At 37.1% G+C, this 15,203-nt stretch overlaps 1 protein-coding gene and 1 pseudogene across 1 annotated transcript in view; one reads left to right on the forward strand and one right to left on the reverse strand.

The window, feature by feature from the left end:
• Positions 1-1,387: 1,387 nt before the first annotated feature.
• The window catches only part of Trip11 (thyroid hormone receptor interactor 11), a 65,113-nt gene continuing 51,297 nt past the window's right edge, over positions 1,388-15,203 (reverse strand). Inside the window, exons 16-21 of the mRNA XM_003462655.5 lie at positions 12,853-12,952; positions 7,123-7,204; positions 6,364-6,478; positions 5,810-5,923; positions 4,483-4,627; positions 1,388-1,762 (exon numbers count right to left, since the gene is read on the reverse strand). Coding sequence (XP_003462703.1) covers positions 1,542-1,762; positions 4,483-4,627; positions 5,810-5,923; positions 6,364-6,478; positions 7,123-7,204; positions 12,853-12,952 — 777 coding nt within the window. The 3' untranslated portion in view covers positions 1,388-1,541. The remainder of the gene's footprint in view (positions 1,763-4,482; positions 4,628-5,809; positions 5,924-6,363; positions 6,479-7,122; positions 7,205-12,852; positions 12,953-15,203) is intronic.
• Positions 7,286-8,717, forward strand: LOC106025910 (geranylgeranyl pyrophosphate synthase-like; annotated as a pseudogene).

The raw sequence follows: 15,203 nt of genomic DNA on the forward strand, positions 1-15,203 counted from the left end.
TTTCAAATGTACTGAAGGACAGCAAAATAGTTAAGAAGAAGGGTGACAGTGTGAAGTAGCACCATCTCAGTTACTTAATTTTCCAGAAAACTAGTTTTAACCATCGACACATAAGCAACTTTCCAGTTAGAAATACACAGTTAATTACAGCCAAAGTTATAAACAACCAAACTTAGCCAGACCTACTCACATATTTGGATTAGTCCCATTTTTACCTTTCTTCACTATAGAAATGCTTCCTTTTAAGGCATATCTACATTTACCAAATCCACAAGAAATGTTAAGTGTCAGCTTCAACAACTAACAAATATGAGCATCCTGATACACCCAACCTCCACACCAGGAATTTCAATGATGGGTTTACAGAAAATTAAACACGCATACTCTCATTCTTTAGTTCCGGATCCCTGGCTGGTGCTGGTTCTGGTGCTACTGAAGTGACCTCCCGTCCTCAGTGGCCACCGTGAGAGGACCCAGGGTTCCAGCTGCTGAATCTCTAAGTCCTGATGCCCCAGACAGAGGCCGGTGGCAGTGAGTTCAGGGACGTCGCTCGTCCCGGTTCTGTGGGTGCCGCTGCATTCACACTCAGTCAGTCAGGGCTGCGTTTCTGCGAGGCGGGCTGCAGTTTCAGAGGGCGCCTTTGAACAGGCTCCTCCCTGCTCCAGTGGAATGGTGCGTTCACACAGCGCTCACCCATAAAAGGACCAAGCTCCTGATACTGCGGGCCCTGGCATGGAGCTGAAGGGAACTGTGCCAAGTGAGAAAGACCACTCTCTAGAGCGTTCATCATTTAGGATTCTACTCACAGAGCATTCTGGAAATAACTGAATCAAGGCGACAGGAACACAGTGGCCTTCAGGGATTACGGTGGGAGGCGGGAGGCAGAAAAGAGGTCACAAGGGCTCCTGGTGATGACAGCGCTGCATCTTGACTGTGGCGGTGATCACACGAGTGTGCACAGGTGACAGAAACGCAGACAATGTAACGCACTGTCTTTTTCACAGACTCCTATGACAGCCCAGTTTTCAGCTGTCTACAGAGTTCTCTAAGGATCATTCATATTTGCTGCAGATCAATTTTCTGCAGAGAAGCCATTTCTGACTAGTATTTTTTCCTTTTCATTTTTTAAAATCCTTAAATTACCTTTAAAAGATAAACTTCATCTCTACCTTACTTCTCTACCTTATAAGAACTTAAAATTCAGAGACTGAACTATAAAGCTGATATATATATATATATATATATATATATATATAAAACTACTAGCATTTTCCTTTTTCCTTTGTTTTTCCAAATTAAAGTAAAAGAGAAATGTTTCTAACTTAAATTGGAATAAATCAGAAAAGAAAAAGGTTATATAACAAACACTTCTCTTGGACACCTGCAATTTCTAAGAGTTAAGAATATTTTTATTAAATTTAGGGAATTAATAGCTGCAAACAAATGCATGATTTCTTCCAAAAGGCCACTTTGTGATAAAGTATATACACATAGTGTTGATGGTTTCTCTAAAGTGCTTAACGTCACAGGCTCGCGAATCACTATTGCTTTAAAAGGTCCTTTAGTACAGCTCCAGCGCTGTTGTCAGGAGACACTGGCAAAGGTGTAAACGTGGGCAGAACATCTGAGATGGGTTTCAAAAGCAGATGCCCAGGCCCACCAGGTCCAAGCCCAGCTGGGTTAATAAGAGGCACAGCTGCAGAGCGGGGGGCCAAGAACGCATTCATGTCTGTTCTTCTGCCGGCCCTGGATTCTGCGGTATCTAGTAATAAAACAGGGATCATTTAGTCTCTGTCCATCACAAAAAAGCCAAGTTGAAAAATGTGCTGACTATAATAGCATAAAAGCTTTCACTACATTGTCATATGAACATACATAACTATGATTAATCAATGTACCACTACTATTAACTTTAAATTTCCACTTTATTGGTAAATACACTTGTCTTTAGCACTATTTTGGGACTTGATTCAAGATGACAGGATAAATAAACCTTAACATCCAAACATAAATACTGATTTGTATTAGGAAAATGTGCTTAAAATTCACTCTTGGTAATTCAAAATGTTTTCTGCTGAAAACAATTCTTTACTTATATATTCTGTTTCTAGACTTGTCTCTCAAATAAACATAATTCATATCCACTGGGTTTTTACTTACTTATTTTTTGGTACCGGGAATCCCTGCTGGGTTCTATATCCCACAAGCAGAGGTCTATGAAATATTGATGGGTGACATTTTAATTTACATTTCTCTAAAGGGAAGCAATGTTGAATATTTCTTCACATATTTATGGGCCTTTTGTATTTCTTCTGCGATGTTTATTCATTTTGGTTCCTATTTTTGGCTGGATCTTTTATGTTGGAGGGTCTACATGTTTTCAGTTCTTTACATATTCCAGATATAAGTTCTCTGTCCAAGGTGTAGCTGGCAAAAGATCTTCCATTTTTATTGCTTTACTCTGTTGGATGTTTCATTTGCTACTCAGAACCTTTTAAATTTGATATAATCCCATGTGTTGATCTTTGATGTTAATTCTTATATAATTAGGATTCTCATGTAATTTTTTTTTCTTTTTCTTTTTTTTTTTTTTTTTTGTCTTTTTCATTTTTATCGGTACCAGGGATCGAACTATAATTAGGATTCTACTCAGAAAATCCTACCTAACTCTATGACTTCAAAGAGTTTAACTATTTTATCTTCCACAGATTGTTTCTGTTTTCATATTTAGATCTTTGACCCATTTTGATTTTAGTTAAGTGCATACTGAGAGATACTGCCTGGTCTAGCTTTAATTTTCGGCATGTGGATACGCTAAATACAAATAATCAACACTTGAAAAAATGTTGAACTTGACTGGCCTTTAGAGAAATACAAATTGAAACTACACAGAGATTCCATCTTATCCATAGAGAATGGCTATCAACACAGAATCAAATAATAACAAATGCTAGAGAGGCTGTGGTCAAGAATTAACCCTTCCACACTGCTGGTGAGAATGTAAACTAGCACAAGGAGAAAACAGGTTTTCAGTATCTGGTATTCCTCTTAAATAAAGTTATGACTTTTAATTAAATTTAGCAGTCAAACATGTAAACAACTAGATTTTACTACCTTACCATTCTATGAAAGTTCAGAAAATAGAAACATTTGTTTAAATACCAAGGAAGTTTTTAAGATTCCAGAATATAAATATTATACTAAATTTAAATATATGTGTGATATAAGCAAAAGAATATATAATAACATATACCTTTTGGTAGCCTATCTTGAAATACAAAGATTTCCAAAAAATTTTTTTAAAAAGACTACCTCATAGTTAAGCTTTGGAAACAGCCTAGATGTCCATCAACAAACAAATGAATAAAGAACATATGGCATATAAATACAGCCAAATTTTATTTAGTCATAAAGAAGAATTAACTCATGACATTTACAGAAAAATGGATTTTTTTTTTTTTTTTGCTTTTATAAGGCAGGGTCTTTGGTTTTATAAGACAGGTCTTGTGTAACCCAGCCTACCTTGAACTCACAGCAACTCTCCTGCCTCAGCCTCCTGAGTGCTGGGATTACAGGTGTATGCCACCATTCCTGGGTGAATGTACTTTGAGATCATAATATTAAGTAAAATAAGTGACACAAAAAATTAAATACTGTATGGTTTCTCTTCTAAAAGAAGCCCACAGTGTAAACAGTGAAATAAAGGCAGACTTTTTGGAGAAACCAAGAGATCAGAGAAGGGGTGTGGCAAGGGGAGGACCAAAAATTTTATATACATATACATTTACATATATCCCCAAATGAATGCAAATCCTCTATGTTGCAAACATACCAATAAAAATGAATAAATTATACATAGTGTAACAGATAATGCAATTTCAATTCAATCAAGCTTACCACATGTCAGTATCGGGGGTATGAGTGTAAACACCACTGGACAGGAAGGGTTCAGGCACAGATAGCTACAAGCTCAGCCGCTCGCTTCCAGCTAGACCCTTCACACGTCCAGTGCTTCACAACCCTGTTTGCTAACTGAGCATGTACTATCTCATGTCAAGATCTGGCTATTGATTATTACACTTAGATTTTCCAAGAGAAAAACTTTTCCTAAACTATAAACTCAGCACCTAACTCTGATTAATAAACAGCATCATTAGAGAAGAAAACAAGTGACCAGGAAAAGGTTTAACCAATTCACTACCATGTCCAAAAGAATAATTCAGAGTGGCTTATGCTGAGACAGAATTCTAATATTGGATCTACAAAGGGAAAATATTGTATACTATTTAAACTAATCTAAGACATTTAAATATCAGATTGTTACTATACAGAAAGCAAAAATTTGATTCCTTATTGGAATTTTAGAATCAGTGTTCCACATTTTCAATAACACTAATTTAGTTAGTATCACTGAAGAGCACAATCATAAAGGCAAACACTCAGTTGGTAACACTGTAGAAGAAAATGGGCATTTGACTTTACCTTTCAAGGCTTCTGATACATTTGTATTTAATTCTCTCTGTCTTGGTGAACTGAGGGGTTTCATGTCATGAACAGAAAGCTTTGGTGGTGGAACAGATGGATGAGATTCTGTTTCTAGAAATTTAACAAAAAGTTCTGAAAAAGACTAAGAAGAAATACTTTGGTTATATTAGGTTAGATATCCAAATTATATTCACTACAGCTAAGAAAATGTACCTGCTATTGTAATTGTTAAATACTAATCATGCCATTTGAATCTTTTTGCCCTTTTATAAATAGCTTTATAGGCCATCCTAGCAACTTATTTGCAGCTACTGCAAATTAACAATTTAATTATCTTTGATGACAGCACTCCTTTCAAACATTTTATAATCAGAATTAGCCAACTGAGGCCTCTCATTCTCATCAGAGGCACGCAAGACATCAACTCTTTTCATTTTAATAACATAGACATGAAAAACTGTATCATGTGAAAACAAGTATTAAACATAACTTTCTAAAGATCTGCAAAGATCTCCAGTAATATTATCAGATTTAAAAAATGTAGTGAACATCTTTCCTTTAAATTAAATTTTATGCCATCCAAGGAAAATAAAGACTAATCTCATTCTTTGTATTTCCTTGTTTTAAAAAGAGGAGAAACTACAATCTCACAGTGTTAACACTGAGCTAACACCCACGGTAGACCAGGCACCTTGCGTTCCCACATCCTCACTCCTCCTCCTGCCAGCCAGGGCTCAGGGCAAGTGCCCTCTCTTCTGGTTTGCAGCTGGATTCCCAAGATTACAACTTCCAGGACACACCAGTGCTGAGTAGGTATCACTGTCTTCATGATGCAGAATATGCATAAATAAGTAAAATAATGCCTCTTTAAGAATGGCATAATTGTCAGGCATGATGGTGCATGCCTATAATCCCAACACCGAGGAGGCTAAGGCAGGAGGATTGCTGTGAGTTTGAGACCAGCCCAAGCTACATTGTGAGATCAAGGTCAGCATGCATTACATAGCGAGACTGTCTCAAAAAGCTTTCCCCGAACACACACACACACACAAAAGAATGGTTTAATTTTACAGAAAGACTGCCCAAGGCAGCAGGATCAAACACAGATAAAAGAACAGTAAAACTCTTTAAAAAAAAAAGTACCATAAAGAGTGAAAATAAAACCTATATGCAATCAAATTATTAAAACTGGTTGTCATGTCTAAATCTGTTTAAGTCCAAAATAATAAAATGGTTATATAAATTGCCCTAAGTAAGAAATCTGATTCTTTGCTATGAACATACAATCATCATTCATATTCAACAAAAGTAAAATTATTCTTACACTGTTAAGCACAGATTGTTGATTGGGTCTCAGGGGTGTATTGGGGACACTTTTTGATGTTCCAAGCCACCCAGTCATCCACCTAGTTACACCTCCCTGATCTTCATTAAGCAACTATAGGATTATTTTAAAACAAAACAAAACAAATTATCAGTATGAGAAATGATAGCCATAAACAATTTCAGATATTAACAAATCACACTTTTAGTTCAATTTCTAGGAAGCATTTCCTACTACTGACAAAGGCAACAAATAGGACAAAATTCTATCCTAAGCACTATCTCGAATACAATTTTGCATACTATATTTCAAAATTTCAGCATCTTGACATGAGAACTAGTTTACAAGTTGCAAAGTATTTAAACTAACATCATACAAACTGAACAAATGTATTTCTTCAATGCAGAATAAAATTTCATTTTCACGTAATTGAGAAAATTAAAGTTACACACGGCTAAAGGAAACAATTTTCTATGAAGACCCTACTTTTACAAATATGTTCAGAACAATAAGTGTAATAAATGTATATAGAGCGGCTTTCACTGCCTAGTTACCTGTTCCATTTCTTCCCTTTTAATACCCAGGATGCTTCCCATTAATCGGAACACTTCATGACGCTGGTTTTTTGGTGTGTGGAAATGACCAATGAAGAGATTTCTCATAAGGACTCTGGAAATGGAGGAGGACACGGCTGACACCATATGGAGTGTCCCCAGACAGTAAACACAAACATTTGATTGCACTCACACAATTAAATATTTAATTATAAAAAGAATGAGCAATAAAACATTTTAAAGGGGCTTATAAGAAGACAGAGGCAACCCCTGTTGGGAATATCTAAAACAACTCACAGTGTTACCCATATCGCCTTCTTCGACCCAGTGGCCACACTGAGGAGGTGCCTCATTCACAATTCTCGCTGCCTGCCAGTGCTCAGGTTCCCCTGGAGCAGAGCCTTAAACAGCTGTTTTTGTGTTTCATCACTGTATTTCCCTACTCACTTGTATTAAAAATTTGCTGATACTTAAATTTTAAAAATATTCATTAAGAGTATCTGCATGTATACCTAGGTTCAGACCCAAGACACTTGAGCAAGATATCTTCATGTATAGACAATAAAGGGAAAAAAATAGTAAAAATAAATTTAGTACATTATTCTGCTGACCTCCACTAAAACTACTCACATATCTCATTATATATGAAAAAGTTTCTTCTAAATTTAATCACATCTAAACATCTGCATGTAGAAGCTATTTAATCATAAAAACCACCATCTCTACAAAATACAAAAAAGTTAAGAAGTAGAATCATACTTGTCAACTTTCCCTTCTGTGCTGTTTACTAAGTTCATCACTTTCTTTTGTGCATCATCCAACATTTCTTGTCGGAGCTCATCTGTTTTAAAACAAGCAAAGACAAATAAAGACAGCTGTTAACCGACAGACGTAGCTGGACGAACAGAGGGTAATTAGACTTATGACATCATTACTGTGAACTATGAAGGTATGGCCTATTCTAACTGAAAATATTTAATTACTTTTATGCCTTCTTTGGTTTAAGCTCTAATACAGAAATTATCTAGAAGCCAAGGCAGGCATTATTCCCATAATTTACCCCAGTAAGGTAATCGATTCCTCAACAGAGTATTTTTAAAAGGCTTCCACCTTCTTTTAAAACTTAACAGTGAGTGTGACTGGGATGGTGCATTGTCTTGCGTGGAGTAATGTAAAAGGGATTCAAACCCTTGATCTGAACTACAAAGAGGGGAGATAATGCTGGATACTTCTACTCCCCGACTGACAGCAGGAATTCGTGACATCACCAGGGAATCATCAACTTCGAAATTTCAAAACAATGGAGAAGACTCAAGAAAATTATTTAAAAGTATAAGATAGAAAATGATATCACAGAGTTTTATTGGATCATTGAACAGAACTGTTTGCAGTATCATTGGTGGAATGTCCACTCTACAAGCTTTAATTTTGTGACTTGAACAATTATTTCTAAGATGGCAATATGTAATCCATTAACTAGTGATTTCCTACTGCGCATTTTTTTATTCTGTAAATCTGTATAACTTGTACCCCTTCACTGTTTTTTTTTCTTTCTTTTCTTTTCTCCTTAAATAAAAATTAAAAAAAAAAAAAAAAAAAGAAAATATCCGAAGAATTCTTCTAGAACCCTGCAGCTACTTATTTCAGTTACCAGGTAAGCAAGTGAGAAGAAAACTTTCATAGGCATTTAGTCACTGGCTGAAAGTTCCAGAAGACAAACTACAGATTATCATTGAAGTGACAAACGTTGCATAATGCCAGTTTACTCATTGATGATATCGAGGACAATTCAAAACTCCGACATGGCTTTCCCGTAGCACATATAGCATCTATGGAATTCCATCTGTCATCAATTCTGCCAGTTAGGTACATTTCCTTGGCTTGGAGAAAGTTTTAACACTTGATCACTCAGATGCAGTGAAGCATTTTACCTGTCAGCTTTTGGAACTCCACCAGGGACAAGGCCTAGATATTACTGGAGGGATAATTACATGTGCCCCACTGAAGCAGAATATAAAGCCATGGTGCTGTGAAGAAGGTGGACTGTCTGGATTAGCAGTAGGTCTCATAGAGTTGTTCTCTGACTACAAAGAAGATTTAAAACCACTGCTTAATACATTTGGGCTCTTTTTCCAAATTAGAGATGGTTATGCCAACCTGCGCTCCAAAAAATACAGTGAAAATAAAAGTTTTGTGAAGATCTGACAGAAGGGAAGTTCTCATTCCCTACAATTCATGCTATTCGGTCAAAGCCTGAAAGCACCAAGGTACAGAACATCTTGCATCAGAGAACAAAAAACATAGATATTAAAAAATACTGTTCCCAGTATCTTGAGGATGTAATAGAATACTAATACTAATGTGGCCAAAAAGCCCTACAACAAAATGAAACAAAAACCCTGACAATCACACGTGGCTCACAGTGTTCTTGCATGGGACAGAGCCTTCTTAGAACATATTGGAGATATAACACAGTACTGGCACTCTCTCGCTCTCTCTGTCTCCCTCTCTCTCTCTCTCTCTCTTTTTTTGAGACAAGTTTTGCTACACAGTTCAGACTAGCCTTGAACTCACTTTGTAGCTCAGGCTGGCCTCAAACTTTCAGAGATTCTACTGCCTCAGCCTCCCAAGTGCTGGGATTACAGGTGTGTGCCACCACATCCAGCTACCTCATTTTTAAAAAAGGAAAAGAACAGCAACAACAAAAAAGAGAAGCGGTACGTGATGTCCTGTATCTATAGTCCCAGATACTCAGTGGAGCTGAGACAGGCAGATCACTCGAGCCCAGGATATGAAGCCCAACCTAAACAACACAGGGAGACTCCCTCTCAAAAAAACAACTCCGAATGATAGACACTTTCTAAATAAAATTCACAAAGCAGGGAGTAGATTATGAGGCAGTAAATTAAATTACAAATTGGTCTTTGTATCTCCAGTGCTGACTGCACTGCTTGCTAAAAAGCAGATAAATAGTGGCTATTTGATAATTAATGAAAGAGCGATTGATTCTGTCTAGGAAGGAAGAATACTGGGAGATGACAAGAATAAATGAATTATGTTCTGAATTATCTATAAAGGAATGAAAGTACACAAAACATTAACTGAAAACATTCTCGCCAGTATACAACTTGCTTTATACTTAGAGAAACTCATTTTTAAAAACTCCAATCTCTAAAGTATAGTTCAGTTTAGATAATTATATTACACAAACATTTGAAATGTGACCATTGAGGCCAGGTATGGTGATGCATGCCTGTAATCCTAGCACTCAGCAGGTTGAGGCAGGAAGTCACTATGAGTTTGAGGCTGTGTTGGGCTACACAGTTCGAGTCCAGCCTGAAGATACTATCTTAAAAAAAAAGGAAAAAGTTGGAGAGTTTAATTATTTCCCTAACTGGTATATAGTTTTTTCTTAATTTGAATTTTGGCACTGTCTATTAAACCTAGTTGTTTAATCACAGATAACTTTTAAACACTTATGGCAACTCGGAAAGCTACATCTGGTACTTACATATTTTCTCTAAAATCATCATGTTTGTCAAAAACATCTATAAGGACATCCCTCCGAAGGATGAGTATGAAAGCATCAGAGAATGTACTTGGCCTATATTCTACAGGACACTGTATGTTTCCTTGTATAAAACATGTTTTGAAAAACAGAATGTCTTTATCTAAAATAAAAATTCTAACATTTAGCACCATGAAGGTAGTTCTACGAAAAGCACTTTGAATTTCCTCTATATTTGTAGTTGAAACAGTAATTTCTAAAAGAAAAAATATAATGATGCTTTTTGAAATGAGAAGCCAGTCAAAAGGTTTTTTATATTATCAAGAGTATAGCTTTGAGAAAATAAAGTGACACTCTTTTAGAGATGTAAATCAGTATAAGGACTAGGTAATGTAAGAAAACAGACTGTTAGGAAAAGCTAAAAAAAGCAAGAATAATTTAAAGACATAACAACCAACTTTCCTTTCTTCTTGTCTGTGTAACACTGGCCCCTTGCCTGCCTTTTCAAATACCAAATATACAGGCTTAATTAGGCCAAGCCTTTTCTGTATTGACACTGACTCCACAAAATACACCCAAAATTCCTATACATTGATGATAAATATTAATTATCACTTTTTATATGAAAGGAATATAGAATCTTTTATTCTTTCCAACATCTACTGAGAATGGCTCAGGTATATATCTAGAAGGGACTGTGGCCTTAAGATATTACAGCACATGCCTAGATACATCAAACTCTGGGAGGCTGAAACAGAGGATCATAAGTTTGAGCCAGGACTGCATAACTTAGTAACCTTGTGAGACCCTGTCTCAATAAATAAATAAATGAAATGAAATGAAATGAAAAGGCCTGGAGATGTAGCTCACACTCTAGTACAAAAAATAAAGAAGAAAAGAAAGGAGACTCACAGTAGCATAATGTACAGCATTGAGTTATCAGAGGCCAAAGAGTTAACCCACAGCCCACCTTTCTCATTTACCCTTTAGTGTAACCCCACCCTAAGATAAGAAATCTTCAGTGAACCCTTAGGTGTGCAGTGTGTTCCTTCTGGGCTGGCCCTATGTCTTCTAAATAATGCTGTGGTTGTGCTGGCCTTGGATCTAACTAGATTGCTTTCTCCTGAAGTACTGTCTACTGGTAAAGGCAGCCATTTCAACAAGGAGGCTCCGAGCAGAGCGGTTACTAACATGTCTTCAAACGAGATAGAAATACCAACAACAAAAGACTAGTCAGACGATAAATGTTTTCCTGATGGGAACACAGTAATGTGGAAAGATCATGAGCTTTGGCCATGGGCACAGAGATCAGACTACAAGTCTCAGTTTCTTTAACCTAAAAAATCGAAAGGACCTTGTACCATTTTGGCATTGTTTATAAATGGTAAATCAAACTACACAACAGAATAATACAATGCAGACTGAGTAACATAATACAGTCTTTTACACCAAGAGTCAGTAAGAGATACTCAGTTTCCTGGCTTCCTTGCTGCTCGTCTCCAGGTCCCCTCTAGATTTGGAGTTCCTAAGCTGGTCAGCTCTTACAAAGGATTTTCAGTGGACAGTCAGTCATGTGCCTCAGAGTAAGTTATTTTTAGGACAATTACCTTACATCTTATAATAATTATTACTTGTATTCTAAAATCTCCCGTTTCCTGTCTTCCGCTGGGTTTAGGTGCTGGCCTTCCCCTGGGCCTCCAGGCCTCAGTGGCTCTTAGCTAGCTGCCTCCTTCGGGTCCACGCCAATGTTCTCGGTTGAACAGTATCTCTGATGTTTCACTTCCTCTTTTTGCCTATTTTTAACTTCTGTTTTATGTTGGGTGGAATGTGTTTCTAATTCCTTAAATATGTGTCTTGTCTTCGTTGTGTCAACATAAGACACCTAAAGTTGATGAACTTCTAGGTTCCACAAAGAACTTTTCAGTTATCTTGAGTGGCTTCATAAATCTGACATTAAGTGAGGATGTGCCACCTCTGTCAGCAGGTAGATTCAACAAAGCCCCATGTTAATCTAAGCTCCCTGTTAATCTAAAGTCTCACTGATAATCTGAAACACAGAGCTCGCCTTAGGGAATGGATAGGGCCTATGCGATAAACTACAAGCATGGGGGAAAACAAGGAACAAAGACAAACATGATCAGTGTCTGCATGTAAAGCCCCATCTATAATCATAAAAACCTACTTATGTAAAACAGGTAGCCAGGTTAAGTTTTAGGGTCTCCCAGATCATATTAAAGTCTCTAAAAATAAAGGCTTTCAGTGGTAGGAATGGTGATGCTTAAAAGGCTGATGGCAAGAAAAGCATGTGGAGTATTTTATATTAATATATTTATAAGTACTTATTGTGGAAATGTGTACTCGGATAAAACCATGTGGCTACAGCAACCCCTTTATAGTTGAGGGTATATAAGTTTTGTGTGTATGTGGTTTCCTGTATTTAGTATTGCCTTTATTTAAAATAAGGATTCAAATTGCATTTAAAGAAATACTGCTTTAGAAACTGAACTTCTTGGTGCTGCTTATAAGTATTATCTATAAAGCAGTATTAGGAAAATATATTGATACAAAGAATATGAAATTTAAAAAGTTTTTTAAAACCTAGTTATATGCAGACACTTTGCTTCACAAAGTTACTCCCTTTTACTTGAGAATACTGTCCTAACAAATCAGGTAGGATGTGCAGGAACAGATAGGGGAGAAGCCATAATCATAAAAAGGCAGATCAGTCAAATCAACTTGGTTGGTTGTCAACAGAGTAACAAGAAACAAAACAGCATTTTTCTCAACATCCAAGAGAAGTAAGTCCATAGTCACAGCCACCTTAATCTGGTTTCATAAGGATCAGACAAAATTTGAAGTAACTCCATATAGAAGATATAAATGGAAGCCACGCACCAATGGTCCCCCTCAGCTGTGCCAAACCAAGGCAGAAGGTGCACCTGAGTCAGAGCACTGCGGGGGAGAAGAAAGGGAAAACCTACTTTGTTTTTTAAGTTCTTCAATTTGTTCTTCCTTTACATCCAACTGTTCTGTAAGTCTTGATGCTGAATCCAAAGCAGCATTTGCTTCATCCAAATGCTCCTGAGGGGAAAATGTGTATTAAAAAGCAGTATGCAAAAACCCTGCCGCAGCCACGCAGCTGCGGAACACATCAGAATCACCCTTTCCATCTTAGCTAATGAAACCGCACGTCTACGACCTTGGAAAAGTTCATGCAACTAAGTAAGTATCAAAGATACAGCCCATACTCTTGTGTATGTATTTCACAGTGTAATACTGCCTTATTTAGAGAAACTAAAGAGAAGATTTTACTAGAAGACAACATGGTGACAGCAGTAAAAGTGACAAGAAGATATAAAAAACAATGATAGAAAAGTCCCCAACAACTAGAACAACAAATGTTTTTGCTCTTCTCAAATTTCACAAGCCATGACTCTCATTTGAACATTTCTGTCCTGCGTTCAGGACAGCTGAATCTATTCTTATGTGAAAACCTCTTTGCACACACTGTATGTTTTCCTAAGCTGTCTGCCATGTCAATTTGTAGGTCACTTGTACTTTGTCACCTGTGCTATGCAAATACTGCTCATGAGCACTGCCAGCTTTCTGATGATTACCTGTTGCCATTTAAACATGTTTAGTTATACATGCTAGTTTGCTCTTTCGGCTTCTTGAGTTTAGCACTGGTTAGGATCTTCCTTGTCCCAACCATACTGTAGTCTTTAGATTTCATTGCAAGACATTTTGTTTCTCTAAAATTCAATCTTTAATGTAATATTGTTCAATGGGTATACTTTGAACAATTGGTAATCTCCTAAATGTTAAAAGAATCATTACTCACTGCAATAATCAAAAATATACCTACATATCTAACACCACTCCCAGCTGAGAATCACAGTTTAATGCAGGTAGACACTTTGGTACATGGCATAAGATGCAGCCCAATTTTATTTTTTCCATATGAATAGTTTCCAATATCATTTACTAGATAAGCCATCTTTTTCCTCATTAAATTAAAACTGGCTTAATCAGGATTTAGTTTAAAATTTTTAAATATATCATAGATCTTAATTATAGTTTCATTTTAATATCTTGCAGGTAAGTGCCTCCTTACACTTACATTTGTAACAATTTTCTTAGCTACTCTGGAGATTTTTACCCAGGTAATTTCAGAGTGAGAGCTTTTTTGGTGTGTTATCTTGGATAGACTACAGTCCTCAGCTATTCAAACAGAATCTATATACTGCTTTCAAGCTATCTTTGCAATGGTACTCAATATTCTTAATCACTTAGGTTAAAAAAAAAAAATTACCTTAAAGAATTCAAGGGCCTGAACCAGTTAGCAATTCATCAAAGCAGGGCTTTTGCTTCCCCAAAAAAGATTAAAAAAAAAATCTTTCTGTGGACAGCAGCTTTGACCTGTGCCCTTGGAGTCCATCCTGCCTTTGACTTCCCTCACTGCTGAGGACAGCAGTCTGGTGTAGGCCTGGGTTGGAGCCCTGATTGTGAGCCTTACAAACCCCAGACTGACTTAGACAGCCACTGCCACCGTGTGGCCAGTTCCTTAAAATAAAACACACATGGGTGCATCCAGCTATTTGTATACACATGCACACAGGGACACATGCTAACGATACTGGCTGTGGTCCTAGGGGCTGAAACCTTCCTGATACACAGAGAGACTAAAACCAAAAATATTTAAATGAAAATATCCCAAATCCATAAAATAAAAGTTACTGTAAAGAAAATGTTACATAAACTTTAAATCATTTGACAGACAAGACACTCAGGGACCACTGGAAACAGTGAAAGTGTTGAGTAAATTTATCTTCTCTTTAAGTGTATTAATAAACTGACAAGCATACATATTCACTAAACAAAGACCTCATTAGTAACCAGGGAAATGCGAGTTACAGCTACTAGAAGAAAGTCCTCCTGTACCTAAATGAGTCCCCCAGAGCTCACAAGTTGGAAACTTCACCCCAGTGTGCTGATGACTGGGGACAGAGCCCTGGGATCACTGCCCTCATGAACAGATCAGTGCCACTGCTGTGGGAAGGTTTCTCCATAAAGAGACAAGTTCAGTCACATCTTGCTTTTTCTCTGTGGCCCTCTCTTTGCCTTCCTGCCATGGGATGCTGCAGCAAGAACACCCATATCAGACACTGCTTCCTTAATCTTGGGCTATCCAGAGCCCAGAAGTGTTAGCCAGTACCTTCCTTTCCATTGCAAATCTCCCCGTGTGGGGTCCTCTGTAACAGCAGCACAGAACTCACTAAGACACTTCCCACCCAACAGATTGGCAAAAATAGAAAAAGTTGTCCATACATAC

This window comes from Cavia porcellus, unplaced genomic scaffold (assembly GCF_034190915.1).
Source record: "Cavia porcellus strain 051 isolate PalLab524CR breed Dunkin Hartley unplaced genomic scaffold, mCavPor4.1 scaffold_31, whole genome shotgun sequence".
NCBI classification, from domain to species: Eukaryota; Metazoa; Chordata; class Mammalia; order Rodentia; family Caviidae; genus Cavia; species Cavia porcellus.